Source organism: Emydura macquarii, unplaced genomic scaffold (genome assembly GCF_026122565.2).
Source record: "Emydura macquarii macquarii isolate MOO-44397 ecotype Brisbane River unplaced genomic scaffold, CSIRO-AGI_Emac_v2 contig_1790, whole genome shotgun sequence".
Taxonomy (NCBI): domain Eukaryota; kingdom Metazoa; phylum Chordata; order Testudines; family Chelidae; genus Emydura; species Emydura macquarii.
In genome coordinates this window covers 17875195-17902500 of record NW_027131927.1, presented here as the reverse complement: position 1 = coordinate 17902500, position 27306 = coordinate 17875195, and the positions used below count along the sequence as shown (strand labels likewise).

General features: G+C 42.6%; 1 protein-coding gene and 1 long non-coding RNA gene across 4 annotated transcripts in view; one reads left to right on the top strand and one right to left on the bottom strand.

Moving 5' to 3' along the window:
• NPFFR2 (neuropeptide FF receptor 2) overlaps positions 1-7309 on the top strand; it is a 35366-nt gene extending 28057 nt beyond the window's left edge. For all 3 annotated transcript variants that reach the window (XM_067557372.1, XM_067557373.1, XM_067557374.1), the window contains 2 exons: positions 3726-3825; positions 5814-7309. In XM_067557372.1, coding sequence (XP_067413473.1) covers positions 3726-3825; positions 5814-6657 — 944 coding nt within the window. In that variant the 3' untranslated portion in view covers positions 6658-7309. The remainder of the gene's footprint in view (positions 1-3725; positions 3826-5813) is intronic.
• The window catches only part of LOC137159175 (uncharacterized), a 92869-nt gene that overhangs the window by 1731 nt on the left and 63832 nt on the right, over positions 1-27306 (bottom strand). Inside the window, exon 2 of the long non-coding RNA XR_010921564.1 lies at positions 4952-5107. This is a non-coding gene — a long non-coding RNA (uncharacterized lncRNA). The remainder of the gene's footprint in view (positions 1-4951; positions 5108-27306) is intronic.

Below are 27306 nucleotides of genomic sequence, written 5' to 3'. Positions count from 1 at the left end.
TCTAAATACATTCAATTAAATGACTGTACAAAACTGCTAGTACAAATCTAAGCAATTTAAATTAAATAAATGGAAAAAGGCTTGATGACAGAAATAAATGGGAAATACCCTATAGAAGTCATATATATTGCATGCCTTTTACGTCTTTTTTCAAGTGAAATTATTCTGCTATGCCATTAGTACAATTCTGTATAAATCAAATTAAATAAATGCACAGAAGCTGCAGAGGAGTTTGGGAAAAACTACTCCTTATTTGCTGAGTTAATCCAAAATATTTTTAATTATATGATCTTTTATGGAATTATACATCAGAACACATTAAAATGTACCACATTTTTCTGAACCAGCTGGAGGTTTTCTTTAACCTTTGGGCCTTTTATGGAATCATACGTAGTAGCATATTAAAATGCAAATTAAAACTAAAATACCAAAATCAAAAGAAGTATACATCTAGACTTCTCTATCAAACTCTTTAAAAAACCTACATACCATTTACTAATTAGCCACGTATGCTTTTTAGTTTTCAACCAGGAATAAAGTTTTCTCTTTCTAATAAATCCCTCTAACAGCTGTTTTTAAAATCTGGTAGCAGCTGTCTTTCAAAACTTGTAGAGAGCCCCTTAAGGTATCACAGGTTTAATCTCTGTTCCTGTTCCATTTATTCAAAATAATACATTTCTTCTATTGTGTTACATTTATTGGAAATTAATACCTATTGGCTTAAACTGTATACGAGGCCTTTAATTTTAGTACAGTTTTACCTAAATTAAGTGCGTATGATATAAAATACCCTATAGAAGTAGTTTACAAGTATGTATTTCTCACCTGTAATAGAAATGTATCATTTGTGAATTACAAAGAATGTATTAGGTTCAAGGATACAGCATAGAGAACCCTTGCTTCCAGAGTTGCGTGAGAGTAAAACAAGCACAATATTTTTGGCCAGTAGTTCCGGACAAAAGAGTCTGTCTAGCTCTAGTATACCTATCAGAGGAACGTTCATCTAGATTTTTGTGTCAAACGTAAACAATCTATTTAATTTCAAATTAGTTTAACAGATCTAATGGCATGCATAATACATGAGCAGTTCAAAATAATGGCACTTATACCACATGGGGTATATAAACATAGCTCTGAATTTGTTTTAGACCAAAGCCCATTGTATGGGCTGTACTATTTCTAACACTGAATAATAGGGGTTTTGTTTTTTAAAGATAAGAAAAGACTTTGTGTTCCAAGCATCCTTTAACTTATTTTTTATCTAAGCGCCCATATGCATTTTGGATCTCAGAGCCTGCCCTCAGTTTTTAAAGAACAGCTGCATAGACTTTGGTTTTGTTGCTTCTGATTTTTCCTTTTCGGAGTATATAATAAAAGGCATCTTCATCTTGTTTTTGCCTTACCTTAGCCCATACTATAGTTTTTGCCTTATCTTAGCTCATATTATAGTGTACAATGTTAAAATAGTAGAGGAATTTTTATCCTGACCATTGAGCTAACACCAACCTTGCTGCTATTGTTAAATGGAGATTTAAACTATAATACCAACCAAAAGGAGCTCGCATCTACATTTAACTAATGTGTCTAAATACATTTTTCCACACATTTCCTCTAACATGTTTATTTAAAACTTGTAAAGAGTTCCTAGTGGTATTACAAGCCCTGACCCCCCCCCCTTCCCAAATATTCCTATATTTCTCTCAGAGACTCATAAATGTTATGTATTTCTTCACATACCTTTGTATTTTTGGAAATTAGCCTCCTTGGCTCAAACTATGCAAGAGATCTGTTAATTTTGGTAAAAGTTTTCCTAATGGAAACGCAACATTCAAAAAACAAGAGAAAACACAAACAAAATATCTTGTATAGTTTACAATGCTGTATTTCTTTCTTGTATTGGATGGTCATCTATAAATTAAGCAAGTTTAATTTCCAGGGTGCATCATGCAAATCCCTCATTCACAGAGGTGTATTATAGTACAAAAGAGCTGGAAAAAAACAGCGCTCCATAGTTTTGTTTGAAGCACAGAGATAAAAATGTTATTTGTTATTCATTAGCCCTATGATGAAAAACCAAAATGTTTATCAAAAGGAAATGGAGAGGCTGATATACAGTGAACACATCTCTTTTATCATCCTATTACCATCAGATATCAGGAATAGAAGGCTGAGGAAGGATGGGAGGGTGTGTGTGGGTGACAAACACTGCAGATAGAAAAGTAGAGATTGTGGAATTCTTTTTGTGCTCTTTTTTAGTATAATATACCTCTGTAACTGAGGGGTTTGTATACTGAATCCTGGAAATGAAATTTCCTTCTCAATTTACAAATGATGACTGTTTAATACAGGTGTGACAGTCATGGAGCTGCTATAGATTAATCTATGAATCATATTTAAAATGATATGAATATGGTAGGTAATCTGGTCAGTGAAATAAACTTGCAGTATAATTATGAAAATTTGGAAAATTCATGCAATATATATCATCAATTCCCATTTATTCCTTTGACTTTTTGCATTTATTTGTTTGGATTTGACCTAGCCATATAAAAGCATATTTTCCTAAAAATGAGGAAAAGGTATTGATATATTTATTTTTAATGATTCACATAAGGATATATTAAATAGACCATAAAAACTCTTTGTTTTTCAAAATGGTCGAATGGCACTAAAAATGCACACAGCTCCAGAAAGGATACCTAGGCATTCCAGACATTTAGGAAAGGGCTGGAAGGACCTTCAGAGCCACACAGCCACTTCATTGGATAACAAGAGGGTGGAAAAAGGAAGGAGCATGCTGTCTAAAATGAGCTTCTGATTGGTGCAATATCAAAGTGTGGGACAGGGACACCTGCCAACAAATACATTGTGATGAAAGTTACAGCGTTATTACGACGACTATTTGCAATCACTGTTGGGAATGAAATATGTTCACCAGTGGTGAAGGAGGCAGTTTATGTTAGATGTACAATCAGTTGGACTCCATTAGCCTTAACTCACACTCAGACATTTGTAAGGAAGGTTAAAGTAGTCTTTGCTGGTGGAATTTACATGCCAAGAAGCCAGAAGGTGTAACTTAAAATAAGGTGTGGTTATCTTCAACACACACCTTCCTATATATTCTCCTAATTGTTTTTCTTGCTATATTCCTCTTTTCTACCCCTTGGCATGTGCTTTTTCCCAGATTAGATGCCATTACTCTCCGTTAGACTCAGCAGACTCTGCTGGTCAAATTCAGAGATAACGTTTAAAGGGTAGCGTGTAAGTTGTTGGTAACCAGGAATGAGTTTAAGTGATTAACCAAGTCTAAGTAATTCTAGGGGAGTCTAAGTTGTTACATATTGTGGGGAGCCAGAAGAAGGTGAAAGTTAGACCTCTGTACTGTAAGGTCCCTCTTTTATATGGAAACCTGTGAGACCACTGCAGCTACAGTATCTATTTCCTTTTCCTCTCATATGATGATGATGCTTTAACTGGTGCTAATGCTTCAGGTGCATATGTGCTGCTAAAGGAGTTCTGCTGAGAGCTCTGGCCATACTTTAACATAATCTCTGCCCCTTTTTATTACGTTGTGATAGGTCACCTGCAGTTTGAGTGCATTGTGCCTGGGGGAGCATGTTAGTTCTGTGAGTTTTCTGGGAAGGAAGCTCCTGTACTGGGCTTCCAATGTTGAAGTGAAATAGAGACAGTATACATTTCTGGCTATTTCAATTTGTTCCTTCCAGGGTGGCCCTTTGGGAGCACGGTCTGCAAAATGAGTGGGATGGTCCAAGGAATCTCGGTCTCAGCCTCTGTTTTCACTTTGGTTGCAATTGCAGTTGACAGGTAAGCTGATGTCAAGATCTGAAACCAATATGCATTTAAAAAACAAATATATTGCTCACCATCCAGGGATCTCCATGCATGTTTACAATTATAAATTTAGCCTCATCACACCCCGATGAGATGGAGTATGGTGCCCATTTTATAGATGGGCAAAATGAGGCCTGGCTAGGTAAAGTGTAGCCATCATCATTTTTTTTCCACTTAAATTTCTATAAAGATGGTAGAGGACCAGGTGCTGCAGGGGAGCCCTCTTAGCATGGGTTCAGCTCTCCCACCTCAGCTTAGAACAATTGGTCTATATTCTGATTGTAGGGACCTCTGATCTGCTGCTGAGAGAGAGGGAAGAGGAGAGAAATCTGTGAGTACCATCCCCCCAAAAAGCAAAGAATTCACTCATCCCTGTCTGGGGAGAGTGTCCCAGAGGGGACTGGCACATTCTTTGGCCATGTCTATACTGACGCCGGCAAATTCGCCGCCGCCAGATCCATCTTTCTGGATCGATTGAGCGGTCAGTGAAGACCCCCCTCAAGTAGCGTAACACTGCGTCGACGGCACAGCGCAGTGTAGACAGCGCGCAGAAGGGAAGCAGAGCAGTCGACGTGAGTTACGCAAGCTACTCTGCGTAGTTTGCGTAACTCCCGTCAACTGCCGCCGAATCTCCAGGTAAGTGTAGACCAGGGCTTTGTCTGCTACGCTCCCTTCAAGTGGCAGATCAAAGGACGGCTGGGCCCAGAAGGGCCCCTCGCAGGTCTGAAGCAGCAGCAGGAAGGATGGCAGTTCAGCATTCAGGGCCCAAATCACAGGACTTAGCCCGCTGGGCTACTCTAAGGAGCTCCTCCTTCCTCCCATCCACCTTGCCCATCTTTTATGAAGGATGTGTATCTTCTCCCATCCCTCATCCAGATTCTCTACGTCCCACCTGGGAGGGAAGAGGGTGTTATAAATGCTTTTTCCCAGCCTCTGCTTCTGTCTCTCCAACCCAAGGGGAGGGTGCTTCTCCCTTGTTCCCCTCCCAGAATACCACTGGGGGCAGAGAGATAGCCAGTTATTCTGCCTCAGTCCTCTGCTGCCTCTCTCATCCCATTTGGGAGAAGGGGTATTTCTCCCTTTTCCTGCCCCAGATTACCTAGGAGAGCAAGGGACAAGCAAAACTGCCTCCTTCTCCCTTCGACTCCACCCTTGACCTTCTTTGAAACAGCTGCAAACTCCTTCGGCAGCCTCTGCTGGCCCCACCTCTATGGTGATATGGGAGTCTGCTGAAGAGGGAGCATGGGGCTTCTACCTGTGGAAGAGACGCAAGAGAAGGGAGTCAGTTGAGGCCCCATATGTTCAAAATTAGCATAAAATCAACTTTTTTTTAAAAAACAAAAATCGGCCATTTACTCAGTCTGACCCTCTTGTTTATGACAAGTGATGTCTGTGAGTAGGACCCCATTTTATGTGACTGGCCGGTGTCCCAACAGAGAAGAGGAAGAACTGTATATAGAGCTCTACAATCTGAAGGCCTGGCCCAATCCTCCATCCAACAGACCCAGCTTCCCAGGCTGTGCACCTCCTTCCTAAGATGTGCATCACGGTAGCAGATTCCTTGTTCCTCAGGTACTGTAGGCCCAGAGAGAGAAGCTGATTTACAGTGCAAGTAAATGTTTATGAATCAGCGGTTCCCAAATCAAATGCAGTCAGAGCGTCGGCTGGCAGAAATCAGTGTAGCTCTACTGAAGTCAATGGAGATTCATCCATTTACACCAGCTGAAGGTCTGGCCCATGAGTTGTAACAAGGGGTCCTCAAACTTTTCTGACATTGTGATTCACATGTCAGTAGCGAAATTGCCTCATAGACAGTTCCCCTCTCATTCATGATTGGCCGGGACACCACCAATACATATATTTATTTCTTAGGATTATAATACATTATTGAATTGGGTTTTATTGACATTGGTTATATGGCTTTTAGATCCATTCTCTGGTATTTCATCTCTTCACTACAGGTTCCGATGCATTGTTTACCCATTTAAGCAGAAGCTCACCATATCAACTGCAGTTGTCATTATAGCAGTCATCTGGGTTCTGGCTATTGCCATCATGTGTCCATCTGCAGTCATGTTGCAGGTACAAGAGGAAAAGTATTTCAGGGTGATCCTTGGCTATAGCAATCAAACCAACCCGATATACTGGTGCCGGGAAGACTGGCCCAATCAGGAGATGAGAAAGATCTATACAACTGTGCTGTTCACCAACATCTACCTGGCCCCCCTTTCGCTCATCGTCATTATGTATGCCAGGATAGGAATCACTCTCTTCAACACAGCAGTGCCTGTAGGGGGAAAGCAGAGCCAGGAGCAGCGCCACTCTGTGTCCAAGAAGAAGCAGAAGGTCATCAAAATGCTCATCATCGTGGCTTTACTTTTCATTCTGTCCTGGCTCCCCTTGTGGACCCTAATGATGCTTTCAGACTATGCCAATTTGACGGAGGTCCAACTGCAGATCATCAACATCTACATCTACCCCTTTGCTCACTGGTTGGCCTTTTTCAACAGTAGCATCAACCCTATCATCTATGGCTTCTTCAACGAGAACTTTCGCCGAGGCTTCCAGGCAGCCTTTAAGCTTCAGCTATGCTCTGGGGAAATAATGCGCAGGGAGTTCTACTCCCAGCGGGGCCAAAGTAATGCCATATTACCAGCAACCACCCACCAGCTGCTTGAGGACCAACCTTCTCACAATGCCAAGGATGAGGGGAAATCAATTCAGAGAGAGAACTGGATGGCCAATCAGCAGGGCTTGGTGATGGAAGATCTAGAAAAGGCAACCAATGACAATGGAGTAAAATGAGATTTGCTATGAATTAGTAACCTTTCCAACGTCACTTGGCAGAATTTATCTGATGTGGTGTGAAGTGCACACTATTTAAGCCCTTAATGGCAAAAACAAAACAAGTCTTCAGACATTTTTGTTTGTAAATTATGTATAACTTGTAAAATATAACTCTGGTTGCTTGGACTAGATATGAGGCCTAATTCTGCCCCCCTTTATACCAATGTAATTAGGAGCAACTCCATTGAAATCAGTGGCATTACATAGGCATAAAACTGGTTTAAGTGAAAGCAGAATGAAAGCATATTTAAATGGAGATGCTGCTGTTTACCTCAGTGTAACGGGGAACAGAATAAAGGCCTGTATTGGTTTAGTTTTACACTGTTCTCAGAATAGGTGAAACAGGGTTGCATAAAGTTTCGTCAAAGAAATGTCATAGCATGCAATGCTATTTGCTATTAATCCATGCAACAGTTTTGTCAGAGTAGGAGCTGAAGAGGTTTTTTTAAAAATATCTACTTACACTTTGGGGTTTGGACAGGGTAAGAATCATGGAATGATTCATCTGGAACATTTTCATTACTTTTTCATTAGCCAATTTGGGACACTATCAAAATGTTGTTCTGCTGATTAGGATGGTGGTTTATGAGACTAATGAAAAATTCTCTACTTTTTATTGAATAATTCCCATTTTAAAAAGAGAGGGCAATCCGATAAACCCTCATTTTTACAAGTTAGCTATTAAATTAATTTCATTTGTTAGTAGCTCCTCCAACTACCATTGTTTTATATTTATTGCTCAGATGTAGTAGCTTGTTCCTGAGATCATTCATTCTGCTACGCTACCATTACCATTAACTCATATGTTAGAGATTTGCTTAAATCATGTTTTAATACCTCTTAATGTAGAATATTGTGCCACCCAGCTTTCAGGCAAATGTGAGACTTGTATTCACATTGCTTCTGCCTGGATGTTTTGTATGCTGCCTGGTTTTTTTTGATCTGCCTGTTTGAACTGGTGTGAGGTGTGCAACTTCTACGGCTTCTTATTTGTTCCCCTTTCTGGCTGCTCCCTTCGTTAATTTTGTGATTGAACTGTTGTTTCAGTTTGTCTGGCTCTCAGTTTGAGAAATAAAGAGGATTAAGGATGTGAGAAATAAAATAAAAGCTGCTTTTATGCCACACTTCTGGTGGGTTCTCTTGTTCCTATTTTTTTTCAAATCTTTGATAAAGAAATATCTTGCCAAAATATCATGTCAAGTGAACAAGGTGCACATTTTGACAGTAGCTCTACTAGATACCGTGACATCATTGCTCACCCTCAGGTCGGATACGAGAGGCAGTAACAGGAGTATTTTAAGGTTCCAATCCTCCAATCAAATCTGCAGGGGCAGAGACTTACACCCACACAGAGCTTCCCTGAAGCCACTGCAGTTCCATATGGGTCCACCCACACAGAGCTGGGGTTTCACAAGGCAGACATGGTGAAGGCCTCCAGGATAATTTAGAGTATCCACCTACCAATGTAGGATTGTTCCTGACAGTTAGCCGTGGGTGGAATATTCATCACAATATATTATTTTTGGATGAAACTGGACTGCTTTTGGTTCATGAAACTTCCACACAGTTAACAGGAATTTTACAAAGTTTCAAAACATTTCAATTTAAATTTCACATGAAACATTTTTTCACTATCTGGTTTTTGTGAAAATTAAACAGCAGCTGAGGATTCTGAAGAAAAAGAAGCAACCACAATAGCTTTAATTTTGCAGGTAAGATTTTATTAGGCATTAAACGAAGGCTAGGATTTTCAAAGGAGCCAATAGGATTTGGATGCCTAACTCCCTTAGGCTCCTTTGAAAACCTCAGCATAAAGCTTTACTCCAGCTACTAAGGCCCAGATCCTCACATTTACTTGGCCATTTATTGATTTCAGTGGAACTTAAGTGCATATATACCTCGGAAAATCTGGGCCTATGAGCCTACTGCATTCCTTTGGCCCCTACTTTTTCCCATACTCACTGTATTTTTAAAAAATAGCCTCAGGTTTGCCTGGCATGGTTTGTTCTTTATGGATTCCTGAGGCTTATTCCTTTATACTCTACAGGCCAAATTATAGCTGTTGCCCATGAACAAATCTGTGGCACCTGCCGTTAGGAATACAGCAGTTTCAGATGAGAGAAACCTGGAGCTTGATAAGTTTCTCTTCCTTGTTTTTATTTATTATACCTGAAAATGTGCCAAATCACTTAAGAAACGTCCATAAAGTGAGAGAGCCTATTTTACAGCAGTGTTATTATTTACTAGAGGTGAGGCTGAGAGACAAATGACATTACCAAAGGGAGAAACAAACTCTGTGCTTTTTACTACTATCATCAAAGTAATGGGCCCAGTTTAACAGTATAAACCTTTCAGACCTACATGAATCAATACCGCTACATTTTGATACAAGAGTGGTATTCAATAAACCAGTAGTTGAGACATTTTCCCACCCAACATGTTTTTGCCACAAGGTGCTCCTTCTTGAGTAAGGCTGTGATTCAGCAAAGCATTTAAGTACATGGTGAATTTCAGGTCCAATTTACTTAAGTCCAACCCTGTTCAGCAAAGCATTTTGTGCTTAAAGGTAAATCTAACTGAGGTTAACGGGACTTAAGACCACACTTCAGTGCTTTACTGAGTCAGGGCCTAAAAAACATATGCTGACTGCTATTGGTTCACAATGTCTGCCCTTTATTAAAGGACAAGTACATAGCACCTACCGCTTTGACTTAACTGAAAAGGAGAGCTGAACAGAGAAAGGAAGTTCTGTTTTGTGAGGAATTTTGATATTTCAAAATTTGGCTTTTTTAATTGGAACAAAACCTGAGAATGTAGAAATTCTGCACAAAGGAATATTTTATCCCCAAATGTGTATCTGTCCACCCCACACAAAACAGTCCAATTAACCTCTGGGCTGCATCTGAAGGGGAGCTAAGGACTGATAAACCTAATGGCTGATGAAGTCCAGCCATGGGAGGAGGTGAAATAGGCCTATAAAGGAAGGAAGTTGGTATTAAGAGAGGGCTGCAGGAAGGAGCTCTACAGTTACTCCCTAGAGAAGAGTGTTGTCAGCTAGGTACTAGGAAGAGTTCTAGGAGGAGAGTAAACCCTGGGATCCTGCCTTGGACTACAGATTGTGGCAAGAACCGGAACAAGGGTGAAGTAGCCACAGAGAGTAGAGAAAGCATCAGCGGTAACCCAGGAAGGGGCCAGAAAATAGGGAAGAAAGACAGGAAAGAGCCAGGGAAACAGCAACAAGGTCAGATACTAAGCAGACTGTGGCTAATGGGCATTGGGTCTCTGGACTGGGACCTGGAGTGATGAGCAGGCCAGGGTTCCCCTAATGGCTACTAAGCAGTGCAACAAAAGACAGCCTGAGACAGTTTGTCCAATGGGACTTTGTTGCCCCAGAAAGAGAGGAACATAGTGACCAGGTCGGAGGGCTGAGTCATGAAGAGGAAGCAACTGGCACACACTCACATTGCAGTGAACAACTGGGGGAGTAAGACCACTTGAGTCCTATGCCTCAGATGAGTTTCAAGGAGACACCACAGCAGTGATTCATAAACCCTCATCAGAGAATGATTAACACATTTAATTTTGACACAATCCAACTTTTAAAAATTGTATGTCATACAAAATTTTAAAAATTGAAACCAGAAGTCCTTTCAAGTGAAAAATCAAAACATTTCATGCTGAAAGTCATGTTGACATTGTTTTAACTTTTTATGTTTGTTTTTCTCATAAATGAAATTTTGGCAAAATCAACATGCTTTTGTGAAGCATTTCAATTTCAGTGGAAAATGATTCTGTCAATGTTCTTCAGACCAGCTCCACTAAAATCCCCCTCTCAAATATCCCCCTCCCAAATTCATCACACATCTGGCCTGTTTTACTGCTGATAACCCAGGGCAGTTAATTATGTCACATTTTGAATTTTTTTGCAATTCAAGTAACAGTGAATTACATAGTTAATACTCAGCAGTCTGAATTAATTGCCATGTTGACCTCAGTTCATCTTCAGAAGATACTTAACATATAAGCATAAAAATCTGGTATTAGATGTGCACATCTTAACTCAAGTAAGGATCCGTTTTGAGATGGCTCTGAATTTTGATTATTATTTAAAGATACTCTCTAAGGGCCAATCTTCCATTCACTGCAGTCAATAGAAGTCAATTTACCACTGACTTCAGTGAAAGCATGATCAGGTCCTAGATGTCTATCCTTGTAATAGAGTAAGATCAAGATTCTCAGAAGTAAGTGCCTAAAATTAGGTGGCTTAATCCATATTAGGTATCTAAATAGGTGGCCTGTTTTTCCAAAGAGCTGACCATCTTCTAGCTCCAAATTTTCCCACCCCAAAGCTCTGACTGTTCAGGTATGTGGATTTGGGTTAGGCTTATCTCTGGTATTTAGTAGCTGATGATTCAATGTTAAGTGGATCATCATTTTCCTCATTCAAACCGTGTTTTCCTTTCTGTTATCAAACATGTATTGGGAGTTAATTCAGCATAATTCCTTGCTTTAGCCATTCTCTGAGGTTTAGATTAAGAGTTTCGCATTAACATTAATGAGTTACAAGCACACAGATAAGAGGAGTATGCACCACAAAGTATAAAAATCTTGCTGTCATTTGATCACTGAGAACTTATAATAAGTAACAAATGTTTAATTACAGTATTAATACCTTGCATTTGCTAAGGAGTTAACAAGCTGAATTAGACTCATAGACTTTAAGGTCAGAAGGGATCAATATGATCATCTAGTCTGACCTCCTGCACAATGCAGGCCACAGAGCTTCACCCACCCACTCCTGTAATAAACCTCTAACCTGTGACTGAGTTATTAAAATCCTCAAATCATGGTTTAAAGACATTAAGGTACAGAGAATCCACCAGCGAGTCGTGCCTCGTGCTACAGAGGAAGGCAACGCCCCACCCCCGAGCCTTTGTCAATCTGCGCTTGGGGAAAATTCCTTCCTGACCCCAAATACGGCAATCAGTTAAACCCTTAGCATGTGGGAAGACTCACCAGCTAGACACCCAAGAAACAATTCTCTGTAATAACTCAGAACCCATCCCATTTAACATCCCTTCACAGGCCATTGGGCATATTTACCTCTAGTAGTCTAAGATCAGTCAATTGCCAAACTAGGCTGTCCCATCACACCATCCCCTCCATAAATTTATCAAGCTCAGTTTTGAAGCCAGCTAGGTTTTTTGCCCCCACTGCTACACTTGGAAAGCTATTCCAGAACTTCACTCCTCTGATGGTTAGAAACCTGCATCTAATTTCAAGTCTAAACTTCCTGATGGCTAGTTTATATCCATTAGTTCTTGTGTCCACATTGGCACTGAACTTAAATAATTCCTCTCTCCATGGTATTTATCCCTCTGATGTATTTATAGAGAGCAATCATATCTCCCCTCAACCTTCTTTTGGTTAGGCTAAACAAGCCAAGCTCTTTGAGTCTCCTCTCATAAGGCTAGTTTTCCATTCTGCAGATCATCCTAGTAGCCCTTCTCTGTACTGTTCTAGTTTGAATTCACCTTTCTTAAACATGGCGGACCAGAACTGCACATAGTATTTCAGGTGAGGTCCCATCAGCGCCTTGTATGATGGTACCAACACCTCCCTATCTCTATTGGAAATACCTCGCCTGATGCATCCAAGGACTGCACTAGCTTTTTTCATGGCCACATCACATTGGTGGCTCATAGTCATCCTGTGATCAACCAATACGCGCAGGTCCTTCTCCTCCTCTGTCACTTCCAATTGATGTTTCCCTGAGCTTAACTGAGCTTATAGCAGAAATTTTTGTTATTAGTCCCTAAATGCATGACCTTGCACTATCCACTATTAAATTTCATCCTATTTCTATTACTCCAGTTTACAATGTCATCCAGATCTTCTTGTATGATATCCTGATCCTTCTCTGTATTGGCAATACCGCCCAACTTTGTGTCATCCACAAACTTTATTAGCACATTCCCACTTTTTGTGCCAAGGTTAGTAATAAAAAAGTTAAATAAGATTGGTCCCAGGACCAATCCCTGAGGAACTCCCCTAGTAATCTCCCTCTATCCTGACAGTTCACCTTTCAGTATGACCTGTTATAGTCTCTCCTTTAACCAGTTCCTTATCCATCTTTCAATTTTCATATCAATCCCCATCTTTTCCATTTAACTAATATTTCCCCATGTGGAACTGTATGAAATGCCCTACTGAAATATAGGTAAATTAGATCCACTGCACTCCCTTTGTCTAAAAAATCTGTTATCTTCTCAAAAAAGGAGATCAGGTTGGTCTGGCATGATCTACCTTCTGTAAAGCCATGTTGTATTTTATCCCAGTTACTGGTAACCTCGATGTCCTAACTACTTTCTTTTTCAAAATTTTTTCCAACACCTTGCAAACTACTGAGGTCAAACTAACAAGCCTGTAGTTACCCGGATCACCTTTTTTCCCTTTCTTAAAAATAGGCTGTGGTAAGTTGGCCTTCATGCTCCCGTGGGCCGAGCGCTTCTTTTGGTGCGGTGGGCACAAAATGGCCGCCCGGGGCTCCCACCAGTCTTAAGATGGCGGCCGTCCTGCTTCTGCCCCGTCTCCCTTCAGGCCTTCGCCGGCCGAGCAGTGCCCTCGGGACCTTAGATTCTAAGGTGGGGTAGGGGGTGTCTGAGCCCGCCCTCTTCTTCAGACACCAGCCCAGAGACCCTGGCTGACAGCAGTGGCTGGCTGCTGCTATAAGGCACTATGTAAATCTTCCCTCTGGGCTGCTTCCCCACCCTGGTTTCCGTTGGGGCTAAGTGGCCACTCCAACGGCCAAACCCCTTCTTTTCTCTGGCTCCTGCCGCTTGCAGTTATCCTTCTCCCGTTCTCCACACTCTCCCAAAACTCCAAACGCGCCCTGCCTGGCTGGCCGGGGCTTATATCCGCTCCCAGGCAGTCCTTAATTGGTCTCAGCTGATCCTGGCCTTAGCTGACCCTAATTGGTCTCAAGGAAACCTTGGGCGGCTGCTAGGGGAACAGGGCCTTGGTCATTCTTAGGCTCACATAGCGTCCTTCTACCACCCTCCAGTAACTCCTGTCACAAGTCACTATGTTAGCAATTCTCCAGTCATATGGTACAACCCTGAGTTTTCATAATCATCAAAAATCCTTGATAATGGGCTTGCAATTTTCATGTACTAGTTCCTTTAATATTCTTGGATGGAGATTATCCAGCCCCCTCCCCCCCCGATTTAGTCACATTAAGCAGTTCGAGTTCGGCTTCTACCTTGGATGTGTAATTTCTATCTCTATATCCTCATTCCCATTAGCCACCCTATCACTATCCCCAAGCTCATCATTAGCCTCATTAAAAATGGAGGCAAAGTATTTGTTTAGATATTCGGCCATGCCTAGATTATCCTTAACCTCCACACCATCCTCAGTGCTTAGGGGTCCCACTTCTTCTTTCTTTGTTTTCTTCCCATTTTTATGGCTATAGGACCTTCTACTATTGGTTTTAATTTCCTTTGCAAGGTCCAACTCTGCTTGACTTATGGCCTTTCTCACTTTATCTCTACATGTTCTGACTTCCAAGAGGTAGCTTTCCTTGCTGATCCCTCCTATCTTCCATGCCTTGTAGACTTTCTGCTTCCTCTTAATCACCTGTCTGAGATGCTTAGTCATTCAGCTTGGTCTACAACTCATGCCTATGAATTTTTTCCTCTTTCTTGGGATGCAGGCTTCAGACAGTTCCTGCAACTTTGACATGAAGTAATTCCAAGCCTCCTCCACCTTTAGATCCATGAGTTCTTCAGTCCAGTCCACTTCCCCAACTAATTCCCTTAATTTTTTAAAGTTAGCCCTTTTGAAGTTAAAGATCCTAGTCACAGATCTATTTTTGTTTATCCTTCCATTTGGTTTGAACTGAATTAGCTCTTTACAAACACTGCATTTCAACACTCATTGGTTCCGTGCCTCTTCAAGTCATATTCTCTCCTAAGCATTCATAAAAGCTGAGCAGCACATATTCAGGCAGTATTCACATAAATCATGATAATTTATCTTCTAGCATCTGACTGTAGCTAGAGAAAGTTTCCACCAGAAATTTTGTTTAAGTGATGTCTAAAATGTTCACGTTAGAGTCTGAGGCTCAGAACTTTGTTTAACATCTAATTATAGATTTAAGTGACTTACTTCAAGCACCCGAATTTGAAAATTTGGCACAGTATATCTCTATTTGCATTATGTAACTATTTCTTTAAAAACCTACCTGTAGCCATTTTAAAGGTAGGCACTGAACTCTAACTCCTTGTGCTATTCAAAGGAATGACATTGCTATTGATTTTTGTTATGATTATTACTTCATTCTTATTATTTGTTGTTTTATTTCTCTTAACTGTTGTGTGAAGCGTCATTGGTGTGACAGAGTGGAATGTCTGTGCTACTGGATTATTGTCAAAATTGGTATTACTATAAAGTTTCCAGGAAGTTATATTACCCCCACTAAGCACCTTTGAAAAGAAAGTCTAGTTGGAAGGAAGATAAAATACAGGAATCCAATAGCATTCACAGGAACAAAACTTCAGTAGCCATTATTCCCCAATAGATAAACTTTCCTATTATGGGAGGTTTTTTTTTTCCCCAGAATATCACGACAAATAAACACAGAATTTTACAAATCCCAAAGCAAAGCATGTATCCTGCAGCAAAAAGCATATAGTCTGACGTAGACAAGCCAAAGGTGAGATAAGACTACAATATAAGTGAAGGAGTGTGTGAAGATGCTATTGGTGAGGATAATATGTGATGAAGGATTTCTAAAACGGATGGGTTAAAAAGACGGATTTAAAAGAGATTTAGCAGACAATAAAACAAACTGTTCCAAGTGCAGGAAGCTCCATGACAAGAGGCACAAAGCAGACCGCAATCTGCATATGCTTTGTGTTTGTATGTGTGATGTTGTCACCTAGTGGCTGGCCCACTGTGTGATAAGAGAGCTGCTACTTATCTCAATTATCATGGGATGGTCTTTACTTCAAGTAGTAGAGGCCTCAAGGACCAAAGGTTCTGGTCTCAGCTCTCAAGCTGGGAACTCTATACTTGTGTGCATAGGAATATTAAAGAGCAGGGAGCAAAAGGACAACATATGGGATAGCAATCCAGATTACAGTGTCAAGAGATTATTGCTGAGGATAAGGGAGGAAGGATTTCTGGAAGAAATGGGTTTTAAGACAGGATATGAAGGAGACAGCAACTTGGCAGTCAAGAGGGGGGAAACATCCAAGCATTTGGGGTTGTATAATAGAGGCAAAGCCAAGAGCAGGAGACTGAGGCCTGGTCTACACTGGCGGCTTACTGCGCATTAAAGTCCCTTAATGCGCATTAATAATAACTGCGTCCACACTAGCGCGTTGTTAATGCGTATTAAGGAGCACTTTGATGCGCAGCAATAAGACCACCTCTGCCAAGAGGATTAGCACCTGAAGCGCATTAGTTACTGCACAGTAGTGCAAGTGTGGACTCAATCTGACTTAATGCGCATTAATTGGCCTCCAGAGTGTATCCCATCATGCCCCATTTCAGTACCCGCCCCCAAAGCAGCCCCGGGAAGATTTGATTGTTGATTTCATTGCCAGCGTGGAGAGAGCTTTCCCATTCCTCTCAGCATGGCTACTGTTTTCAGCATGGCTAAAGGAAAGCCCAAACGTGCTCCAGAATGGAGCAGACCAGAAGTTTTGGACCTGATCGGGCTGTGGGGTGAGGAGACAGTCCTGTCCCAGCTACGCTCCAGCAAAAGGAATCTGGACATTTATGGGAAGATATCCCAGGGCATGCTGGAGAAAGGACACCAAAGGGATGCTTATCAATGCAGAGTCAAGATCAAGGAACTGAGACTGTCTTATCAGAAAGCCAGGGAAGCAACAGGCGCTCTGGGTCCTCTCCCAAAACATGCAAGTTCTATGATGAGGTGCATGCTATTCTTGGGGGCGATCCCACCACTATGCCCCCACAGAGCATTGATACCTCCGCAGCTTCTGAGTCCATGAGTAATGAGGATGAATCCTTGGAGGATGAAATTTTGGAAAGCAGGGAGCATGAGAACGGAGTGTCCCTTCTCCCAGAATCACAGGAGTTAATCTTGACCCCCAAGCAGTCCACCAGCACACAGGACAGCACAAATGATCCCATGGAAGGCACTCTGGTGAGTTTTCTTTCCTATTAGCATTGCATAGCTTCCCTTTCCTTCTCCCCACCACGGAGCCATGACTGCTGGGGGGGAAGGGCAGGGGGCTGCCAGATATGGGACTGCAAACCTTCCCTTTATTTCTCCCCACCGCGGAGCCACGGAGCCATGACTGCTGGGGGGGAGGGTAGGGGGCTGCCAGGTATGGGACTGCAAACCTTCCCTTTCCTTCTCCCCACCGTGGAGCCATGAGGCAGGGGGGGAAGGGCAGGGGGCTGCCAGGCTTTTTCCTTGCAAAGTTCACTAAGGAATTAACAATGTTACACAATTTTTTACAAACGGTTGTAAGGGTTTAGTAGTTCAATGGTGACACATACTTCACCATTGGTTGTTCTGTTACCTCTACCTTACCCTCCTGCTGGGACTAGGCTTTGGTCCCCCTCCCTGGCCCCCTCCAAAGAAACATTTCTTCGTTGAGCCCTAACAGACTTATTACACATGTGGCTCCAATGCACAGCCATCCCAGGCATGCCCTACCCACTTTCAGCTGGCCACACCCAAGAGGAATTCTTGCGAACAGCCATGGGAGGAACTCATGAGCGTAGCAACATCAGCAGAGATAGAGCAACGAACATGGAGACAGAGCATGAGCCAGAATATCTGCAGTGCCATAGATAGTCATAGAGAAACTCAGGCGATTGTGCGCAGCACCTCAGAAGAGGTTCTGAAAGTCCTGAGGGAGCAGTTGGACGTGCTCTGGCATCTTGTGGATCGTCACGATCGGAGGCAGGGCACAGTGCCGCTGCAGACACTCCACAATGATCCAGAAACCACTGTTATGGTGCCCTCCACCTCTCCTGCAACCACAAGGTATCATGCTCGACTCCTCAGGATGCAGCCCCAGCTGTCCTCCACCCCAGCGAGCTCACACCCAACCCCTGGAGATGGAGCAGGAAATCCTCCCTCCCCCTTTCCCATTACTTGGCTGTAAAGAAATAAAGTTTTTCTGTATTTCAAAATGGTGTTTAATAACAAACTTACAGATTCTGGTGCCATTAGCCGGGCACAGCTATCAAAGGGAGGGGGGAGGGTTGGGTGAGGGGGACATCCAAGCCAAAGAACATACATGAAAATAAATCAGTTCTGTATCTCATTGCAGAACCTGGTTTTCAAAGCTTCCCTAATGCTAATCGCTATTCAATTAGCTCTACGCGTACTGCTGGCAGGTGGCTGCTCATAATTGGCAGCCAGTCTTTCTGCTTCCACATCCCAACCCTAGGGGAACCTTTCCCCCTTAGCTTCACACACTTTATGAAGAACACAGCAAGCAGATATCACAGAAGGGAGGTACTTCTCACTCACATCCAGCCTAGTGAGGAGACTCCTCCATCTACCTTTTAAACGCCCAAAGGCACATTCTACAACCATTCTGCTGCTGCTTAACCTCTTATTAAAACACTTCTTGTCACTGTCAAGGTGACCGGTGTAGGGCTTCATTAGCCAAGGAAGCAAGGGGTAAGCAGGATCCCCCAGGATCACTACGGGCATTTCCACACCCCCAATGTCAATTTTTTGGTCAGTGAAGAAAGTGCCCGACTGCAGCTTAGAGAACAGCCCCAAGTTACGAAGTTTACGAGCGTCATGCACCTTCCCAGGCCACCCCACATAGATGTCTGTAAAACGACCTCTGTGATCCACAAGCCCCTGAAGGACCATGGAAAAGTACCCATTGCGGTTAATGTACTCCGTTGCCAGGTGTGCAGGTGCCAAGATGGGGATGTGAGTCCCATCAATGGCCCCACCGCAGTTTGGGAACCCCATTGCAGCAAACCCCTCCACTATGTCCTGCACGTTTCCCAAAGTCACAAGCCTTCTTAGCAAAAGTCTATTGATGGCACTGCACACTTGAATCACAGCAGCTCCCACTGTAGATTTACCAACTCCAAATTGATTCCCAACAGAGCGGTAACAGTCAGGGGTTGCCAGCTTCCAGAGAGTGATGGCTACTCTCTTCTCCACCGTCATAGCTTGTCTCAAGTGAGTGTTCACGCGCTTCAGGGACAGTGACAGCTGTGAACACAGTCCAAGGAAAGTTGCCTTCCACATACGAAAGTTTTGCAGCCACTGATCATCATCCCACAGCTGCATAACAATGCAGTCCCACCAGTCTGTGTTGGTTTCTCTGCACCAGAACCTGCGGTCCACTGACTGCAGATGAAACGTGATAGCCTGCAGCAATCGGTCATTATTAGTATCTATTGCCTGTATCAGGGCACGCAGAGTGACAGTGGTGAAAAACATACTTTCACTTACTGCTTCACTTAGAAAGTAATCCAGGATAAGCCGGGTTGTATTTGTCATGCTCAGAATCACAGCACACAACTCGTCTGTGTCCATGTCTCTGCAGCAATGGCGATCGTGGGTGGGGGGAATGAAAAAATGGCGCGAAAATTCTTTTCCTGTTTGCTTGAGGGTGGGGAGAAGAGAGTGGGGGAAGCAGCACTGCATCCTGGGACGATGACACTCGTCACAACAGCCTCTATGGTTAGTTGCACTGTGGGATAGCTTCCCACATTGCACTGCTCTCTAATTCCAAGTACGGTTTTCCAGTGTGGACACAATAAAGCGGATCAAGCACTGTAGTGTGGACAGTCTGCAGCGCTTTCTGTAAAGCGCTTTCTAAAATACGCATTAAGCTAATGCACATTAGTGCTGTAGTGTAGACATAGCCATAGCCTGAGATGAACGATGTTTGGAGGAGTGACAGAACAAGAGAGATGATGTCTATAGTAGGTGGGGGTGAAATGATCTAGGGCACTGAAGTTGATGATAAGGAATTTGAGTCTAATTAGGGAAAAGCCAGAAAGTCACAGAAGGAGTAATGCAATCAAAGTGGCAGATACAGGTGCCTTTACCAGTGGTGTGTTAGACTGTCCGAAGGGGTGGAGAAATTGAGAGCCAGGAGAGGAATCATTTACGGAAATCAAAGAGATTCTCAATAACCTGCACCTCCCCATCACATCAGAAAATGAAATCATAGACAGAGGGATAATATGTATTAACCACCTGAACTCTGCAGCCTGAGGTAATGCAACTGTAACTTCTTGTTTCTCTGGCGGGGATAGATCTATTTTTCTGTCAGACCTTTTCAATATTTATATTAAGAATTGCTGTTGGGAAGACATTTAACACTAATTTTGATCCCAGTTTAGATAAAACACCCTTGATGAGACTAACCAACAAACAATTTCCATTGTTAGAACAAATCTGCATTAACAGATACTTGGAGATTTGTTAACCCTCTGGAGAAAAATGTTACTTTCTGTTCAAAATTTCATGACACTTCATCCAGACTAGACAGGATATTACTTCAACAAAATAAACAGCATTTAGAGAACAAATTCCATCACAAGAACATAAGAATGGCCATACTGGGTCAGACCAACGGTCCATAGTCCAGCATCCTATCTTCTGACAGTGGCCTATGCCAAGCGCTTCAGAGGGAATGAATAGAAGAGGTAATCACCAAGTGATCCATCCCCAATCATTCCCAGTCTCTGGCAAACAGCAATCCCTGCCTATCCTGGCTAATAACCACTAATGGATCTATCCTGCATGAACTTATCTAGTACTTTTTTGAAACCCGTTATAGTCTTGGCCTTCACAACGTCCTCTGGCAAGGAGTTCCACAGGTTGACTGCATTCTGTGAAGAAATACTTCCTTTTGTTAGTTTTAAACCTGCTGCCTATTAATTTCATTTGGTGACCCCCTAGTTTTTGTGTTATGAGGAGAAGTAACTAACTCTTCCTTTTTTACTTTCTCTACACCAGTCATGACTTTATAGGCTTCTATTGTGTCCCCCCCTTAGTTGTCTCTTTTCCAAACTGAAAAGTCCCAGTCTTATTAATATCTGCTCATATGGAAGCTTTTCCATACCCCTAATAATTTGTTGCCCTTTTCTATACCTTTTCCAATTCCAAAATATCTTTTTTGTAATGAGGCAACTAGATCTGCACACAATATTCAAAATGTGGGAGTACCAGGGATTTCTAAAGAGGCAATATGGTATTTTCTGTCTTATTATGTATCCCTTTCCTAATGATTCCCAACATTCTGTTAGCTCTTTTGACTGCTGCTGCACATTGAATGGATGTTTTCATAGAAGTACCCAGAAAGACACCAAGATCTCTTTCTTGAGTGGTAACAATTAATTTAGACCCCATCATTTTATATATATAGTTGTAATTATGTTTTCCAATGTGTGTTACCTTGCATTTATCAACACTGAATTTCATCTGCCATTTTGTTGCCCAGTCACCCAGTTTTGTGAGATCCCTTTGTAACTCCTCGCAGTCTGTTTTGACTAAACTATCTTGAGTAGTTTTGTATCATCTGCAAATTTTGTTCCCTCACTGTTTACCCCTTTTTTCAGATCATGTATGAATATGTTGAACAATACTGGTCCTAGCATATACCCCTGGGGGACACCACTATTTACCTCTCTCCATTCTAAAAACTGACCATTTATTCTTACCTTTTGTTTCCTATCTTTTAACCAGTTAATGGTCTATGAGAGGACCTTCCCTTTTATCCCATGACCGCCTACTTTGTTTAAGAGCCAGCTGTCCTGAGCGGCAGCGCGGACCCCTCTGGCTGGAGCCGCAGCCAATGCAACAGGAGCAGCTGGCAGGAGGTGCTGCCACCACCACATGAGACAGTCCACCTGGAGGTGCTGCTGAAGGACCTGACTGAGGAGAGCTGTGTGGAGTTCAGCTACCCCGAGCTGCTGCTGTGTGGGAAAAATTCAACACAAGTAGCTACAGAATCACAATGATGTATCAATGACCAGGCACCCCACTCCGTGCTCAGGACGGAGAGAGGGAGCAGGCCCTGCTTCAGGCTTAGCGTGGTGGCCACGGGGTAGACACTGTGCACAGCTTCCTGGGCAGGGGTTGGGGGTCGCTGTTCAATGAAGGTGTTTGGGTTTGGCTGATTTTTTATTTAGGTTTTGTCTGTTTGTTTTGAAGTTTGACATAAAACACAGGTTTCAGGGGAAGAACACACCCACCACCCAGCCTGGCTGCAGAGCGGTGAAGTGCGTCCCCAGTGGAAATCCCTTATCCCTGCCCTGCTGCACCCCAGGAGACAGGGATAAGGTATCGCCAGGGGTTATGAGGAAGTTTTGGGGCTGGCTCCCACTTGACACCCTGGCAGTGCGTGCTGCCCTGGTGACCCTTCATATGCAGCCTCATGGAGGGCAGGGGGCGGGAACAAGGGCCAGAGAGCAGAGCAGGAACCAAGAGGCTGCCCTGCAGGGAGAGGGAGCAGCAAGGCTCCCTGCTCAGCATGGCCATGGAAGGGATAACCCCCAACATCCTGGTGGCTAGGAGCCACCTCCCTCCTGTCAGCTTTGCTCCCTGCTCAGGGCAAGCTCCACACAGCAGTGAGGAAGAGCTGGGCAGGAAGGCAGAGTGCTCTCCACCAGCAGTAATGGCACTTCTGGCTGATGCAGTGGCTGCCTGCAGCACGGCTCCTCTGCTGCCAGGAACTCTGGGATACACCTGGAGGACTTCTGGAACCCGAGTCAAGCCAGGGCCGCATGCACACAGGAAAGCAATAGGGCTCAGACTCTAGATCCCAACTTAACACAGGCTTGGACTTCCAGCCCTGCAAGGTCCTGTGACCCTAGGTCTAAGCCCTAGCTTAGCACAGTTGGTGTGTGGACACAAGAGGGGTTAGCCTGGACTGAAGTTTGGAGTTACATGCTGTATAGACATACTATTAGAGAATCTGGCCTTAGAAGCCTGGACCATTGACTTTTAATAAGACTTAGGTTCCTAAGTGCCTAAATCACTTTTGAAAACGGAACCTAGACTTCTAAGTAATTTGGGCAATTTTGAAAAATTTACTTCATCTTCTATTATGTGTATGTATAACCTAGCACAACGGGGGCCTGATCTCAGTTGGGACCTTTATGCAGTACTGGAATCTCACTAATAATAAATAAATAGCAACAACACAATTACTCTCAACACTTGCTTGTCAGTGTCAGGGGAGGAAGAGAGGGGGAAGAATGCCATTTTAAAAAAAATATTGGGAAATGCTCAGATATAATGGTGGTGAGAGCCATACCAGTACCTGTATAGCTAAATGAGTAATAGTGATACTTGCAGTATATTACTCAGAGACACCTTTGTGTGCTATAAAGCGTTTTTAACAGAGCATGGTCCCTGGAAAAGAAGGCAGATGTAGATAGAATTCAAGCTTTGTGGAAGCCTGTCTGTTTCTCTGTACTAGCAGCCGTTTTCTTTAATACATGCCTCCTGTTTAAGAAAGACTGACATCTTTTCACCCAAATCCTGACTAGATTCAAAATCAAATGAAAACTAAGTATTTTCAAACAGCCAGTGCAGAATACTGTTTCAACATGTTATCATCAGTTAAAAAAGAAGAGTTAAAACATCTCAACACTTGTAATACAAAATTCAAACAAAGTAAAACTTATGCTTCAAGTTGTATTTGCAGTTGTTTGCAGTTCTTTATTTCTCTACCGATGCAAACTGCAATGCAATCATTAGCTGGCAAAATTGATAACTATGCCTTTGTCATCACAGACAGCGAAGTGGCCACCAGTGATTCATAATGCCTTGAACTTTTCTTTCAGCACCCAAGAGATACGAACTTTCAAAGAAAAGTATCAAAGACAGAAAAATCAAATACATGAGCCTAACTTCCATGTATAAAGGTAACACATAGCCAGCATGTTCAATGTTCAAGCAGAGAGATGTGCCTGTTACAGCTTCTCCCAGGGAAGCCCCTGCCTCTCTAGATGGTAATAGGGCCATTAGCATTTAGAAAATGACTAAGTTATATTAAAAAGACATAAGTTGCCTTTCTAAATAGCTTGTCTGTGTGTGGCATGACAGTTTTAAAGTAAGAACGAATCCACTCCTCCAGACAGCATGTAAAATAATGTCCTCAGTAAAATAATAATGACAAAGGACCTTCCGCTTCAGGCTATGATCCGATCACCTATACATTAAGATGGATTGAGCAGGGTCTGTACTTGGATGGGAGACCTTCAACGAAATTACAAGTCGTGCTATAGGATAATACTGGGGATTTTGTAATTGGCATAAATTAAACTGTGAGCCAACGTGCTTTTACTATTGCTTTTCTCTTTCTGCAGCTGCTGCTACTATAAACATGCTTGCTGTGCAATGAGTTTGATTTTGTTACACTCCCTGGCACTGACATTGTGAACAGCCAGAGGAGGATGTATGATTGAGGGAGGCTGTGGAGATCAAGCAGATCAGGAACGGGTTATGGACGCAGCAAGTATGGGTAATGGTTGTGGATATTGCAGGGAAGTAGAAATTTAATGCGTTAAGTGGCTAATGAAAACACCATTTTCAGCATGCTGGATGTGGGGGAAGAGGGTTAAAATGCAGAAAGACGCCAAGCTCTGCCCAAAATGGCAGAAGACACCAGGTTCTGGGAAAAAGCAATTGAAATCCCCACATGCAGTTGTTTTATAACACAGGACATAATAGTCGCTGGTCCAGCACCCATCCTCTGCATTTTCAGGATGGCTCCTGCCAGAGCAATCATGCACAGCTGTTTCAGTATGGATGCCTGCATGGAGTTCTTGTGTAATCTCCAAATGTGGGGTCCTACAGTGCTTGGCTGCCCTGATAAATCTCCAGCTGACTGGACCCTGTGGTGCCAGGGGCGCTTTGGTGGGTTTTTGGATGCTTGCCATGCTGCCCGGGGTACTTGGTCGGTAACTACCCACCACATCATTTGCAGTTTCAGTGGTAGCTTTGCTTGCAAAAATGCAGTACAGCTCCTCATAGCATGGGCACATAGTGGGAGCATTGCCGGAGCACCTGTTCTGGCGCTTTGCCTTCAGGTTCTTCCACCAGAACTCCTGTGCTTTGACTTGGTGCTGAGACTAGCTCTGGGAGGGCCCCCTTGCCTTCATGTGCTATGGCAGTGCCCTGTAGATGTCTGCATATTGGTGACTCCTCTCCAGATAAGACCAAACTTGTAGCTCTCCAAAGAGGGCAGTCAAGTCCAACCTGTAAAGGGGTCCACACAGAAGCATGGGTGGGTGGGGGCATGGCTGCTACAATGGGTAAGGGAACTTACTACTGCCTGGTATTGAAAAGGGGCACTCCGAGCTGCATGCCAGCATTTAAACTGAGGTGACAATGTGGTCAAGAGGACCACAGAGCAATGCAGGGCACACAGGTACAAAGACAGGTCATCCTGTTACTGTGATGTAAGAACCCTGTACAGAAAAGCTCTCTTAATTAATTAATTAAGTAAGTAATGAAAGATCCTTTTCACTTTCCATGAGCGGTAGGGTCAGATCCATTGCCCAGTGAAGTCAATGATGAGACTTTTATTTCTAATTCCATGTGATGTCCTATTGGGACAACTCACATGACAAAGGGCTCTACAGTTCAGACCTAAGGGCTTATCCAAACACTACAACAGTTAAAGGAAAGGCTCTCATTGACTAATGGGCTTTGAATTAAGTCCCATATGTCCTGATTATAAAGTGTGGCAAATTAAGCCAGATGCTCTCATTTCTAATTTTCATACTCTGTTTCCAAAGCTTCCTTCAGATATACAAGCTCTCATAATCACTCTCTGAAGAGTGTGTAGGGGAAGGTGTTCTTCTCATTTATCAGGAAGCTTTCTTTCCTTATTGATACCACAGAGCCCACCATTTCTCCTACTTCAATTTGGTGGGGAAAAAAAAATTTAATCTGAAAAATTTTGCCTACCTCCATCTGCAATTCCTGTTGAGTACGTGAAAATTTTGGGTACTTAATCTCTTTCAGGGTTAAGCACTATCTGCGGATTCCAGGATCAGTCCCCTGATAATGAAACATTTTAATTGAATTGATGTTTCTAAAAAGCAGTTTTGTGCAAATATATTTGCTGGAGGCAGTGTAGGGGAAAGGTGACAATTTTCATTAGATACAGAATGCATGCCCTCAGCTCTGACTGTGACATATGCCAGTCACATAGACATACTGCCTGGAGAGAGACAATCCCAAAGGTGTGTGTAACGATACCATATCAATTGGTGCACAATTTCCCAGATTAGTAAGGTATGAAAGGAACAGATGCTCTTGCATCACTCCAAAATCAACTTTCAAATTAAAATATTTTCTAGATTTGGCAGCAGGCAAACTTGGATCTCCAGGGATGAGTCACAAAGACTTGTTATATTAGCTAAGGTTGAACACAGCTAAGAAGCACACATCACATAACTCTGTCTTTAATTTACAGCAGGAGCGAACAGACAAGACTGCTTTAAAACCATAAAGTGAATTGTGCAAGCCTATTCAAAACCACATCACAGGCAAAGAGCCTGCTAAATGGACTGTAACACTACAGCAAAACTATGTAGGCAAATTCTCCATTTATCTGCATCACAAATTAAAATCAGAGAAAAAAACTCACAATGGTACCATCGCTTTAATTTTTAGATGGTGTAACAAAGAGAGAGTGCAAAACAAACCTTAATTAAACAAACTGTTTAACTGATTACTTGTATCACCTTTCTTGGGGTTCTTTTCATTTTGATTGCTTAATTAAAGAAAAAGGACTCGAGAGATTAATTTAATTTTATAGAGTTTTATTAGCTGCCCTTAACAGCAGCAACTACTAGAATAAGATATAAAAGGGGAAAATAATAGCACTGGACTATAACTTTCTTAGCAAACTAAAGAATTGGTCAATACGATAACCATCCAGGTTTTCAGAATAAAAAAAATACACAACCACAATGGAAAATAAAACATATACTAAATCACTGTTCTGGGAAGGTGACTTTGTTTAGATTTTGACTAGGATTCCCTTATGATAGGGCCCCACTTGTGCAATTTGGTTATTTGTTAACACAACAGAGGAAAACACAATCCAAAGCTAAAACACATGACAGTTTGGTCAATTACTTACATGCCTATTCCTCAGTGTATTTATAGCACTTCCCCACAAATTATAGCAGCCCCAGGATCTGATTAACACTCCTCTGAGCAGCTCCTGACATGCTCTCTGAGCCAGCTCTCTCTAATCCCCTTTAAAACGTTCCTTAGTGACCTTGCCCCCATCCCTACAAATTCCACAACAGGCTCTCAGAAGTTCCCTTCCCACCTTTCTTGATGAAGGTATAGGGCCCAGTAGCCTTGGAGGCCATTGCAGGGCGCCCTCACCACTGAATTATGATTTCCTGGTTTTCTTGTGTTTCTCCTCTTAGGGGCATCCTGCATGCATTCCCCAATATTGCCAGCCCTAGCCATTCAAAGAGCATGAGTCAGGCCCAGAAAGTCATGAGACTGGCTGAAAAATCTTGCAACTTTAAAAAATAATAAATGTTTGGTCATGTTCTTTCCTTTCTGCTGTTTGAGGGTTGTCAGGGAATGTTATT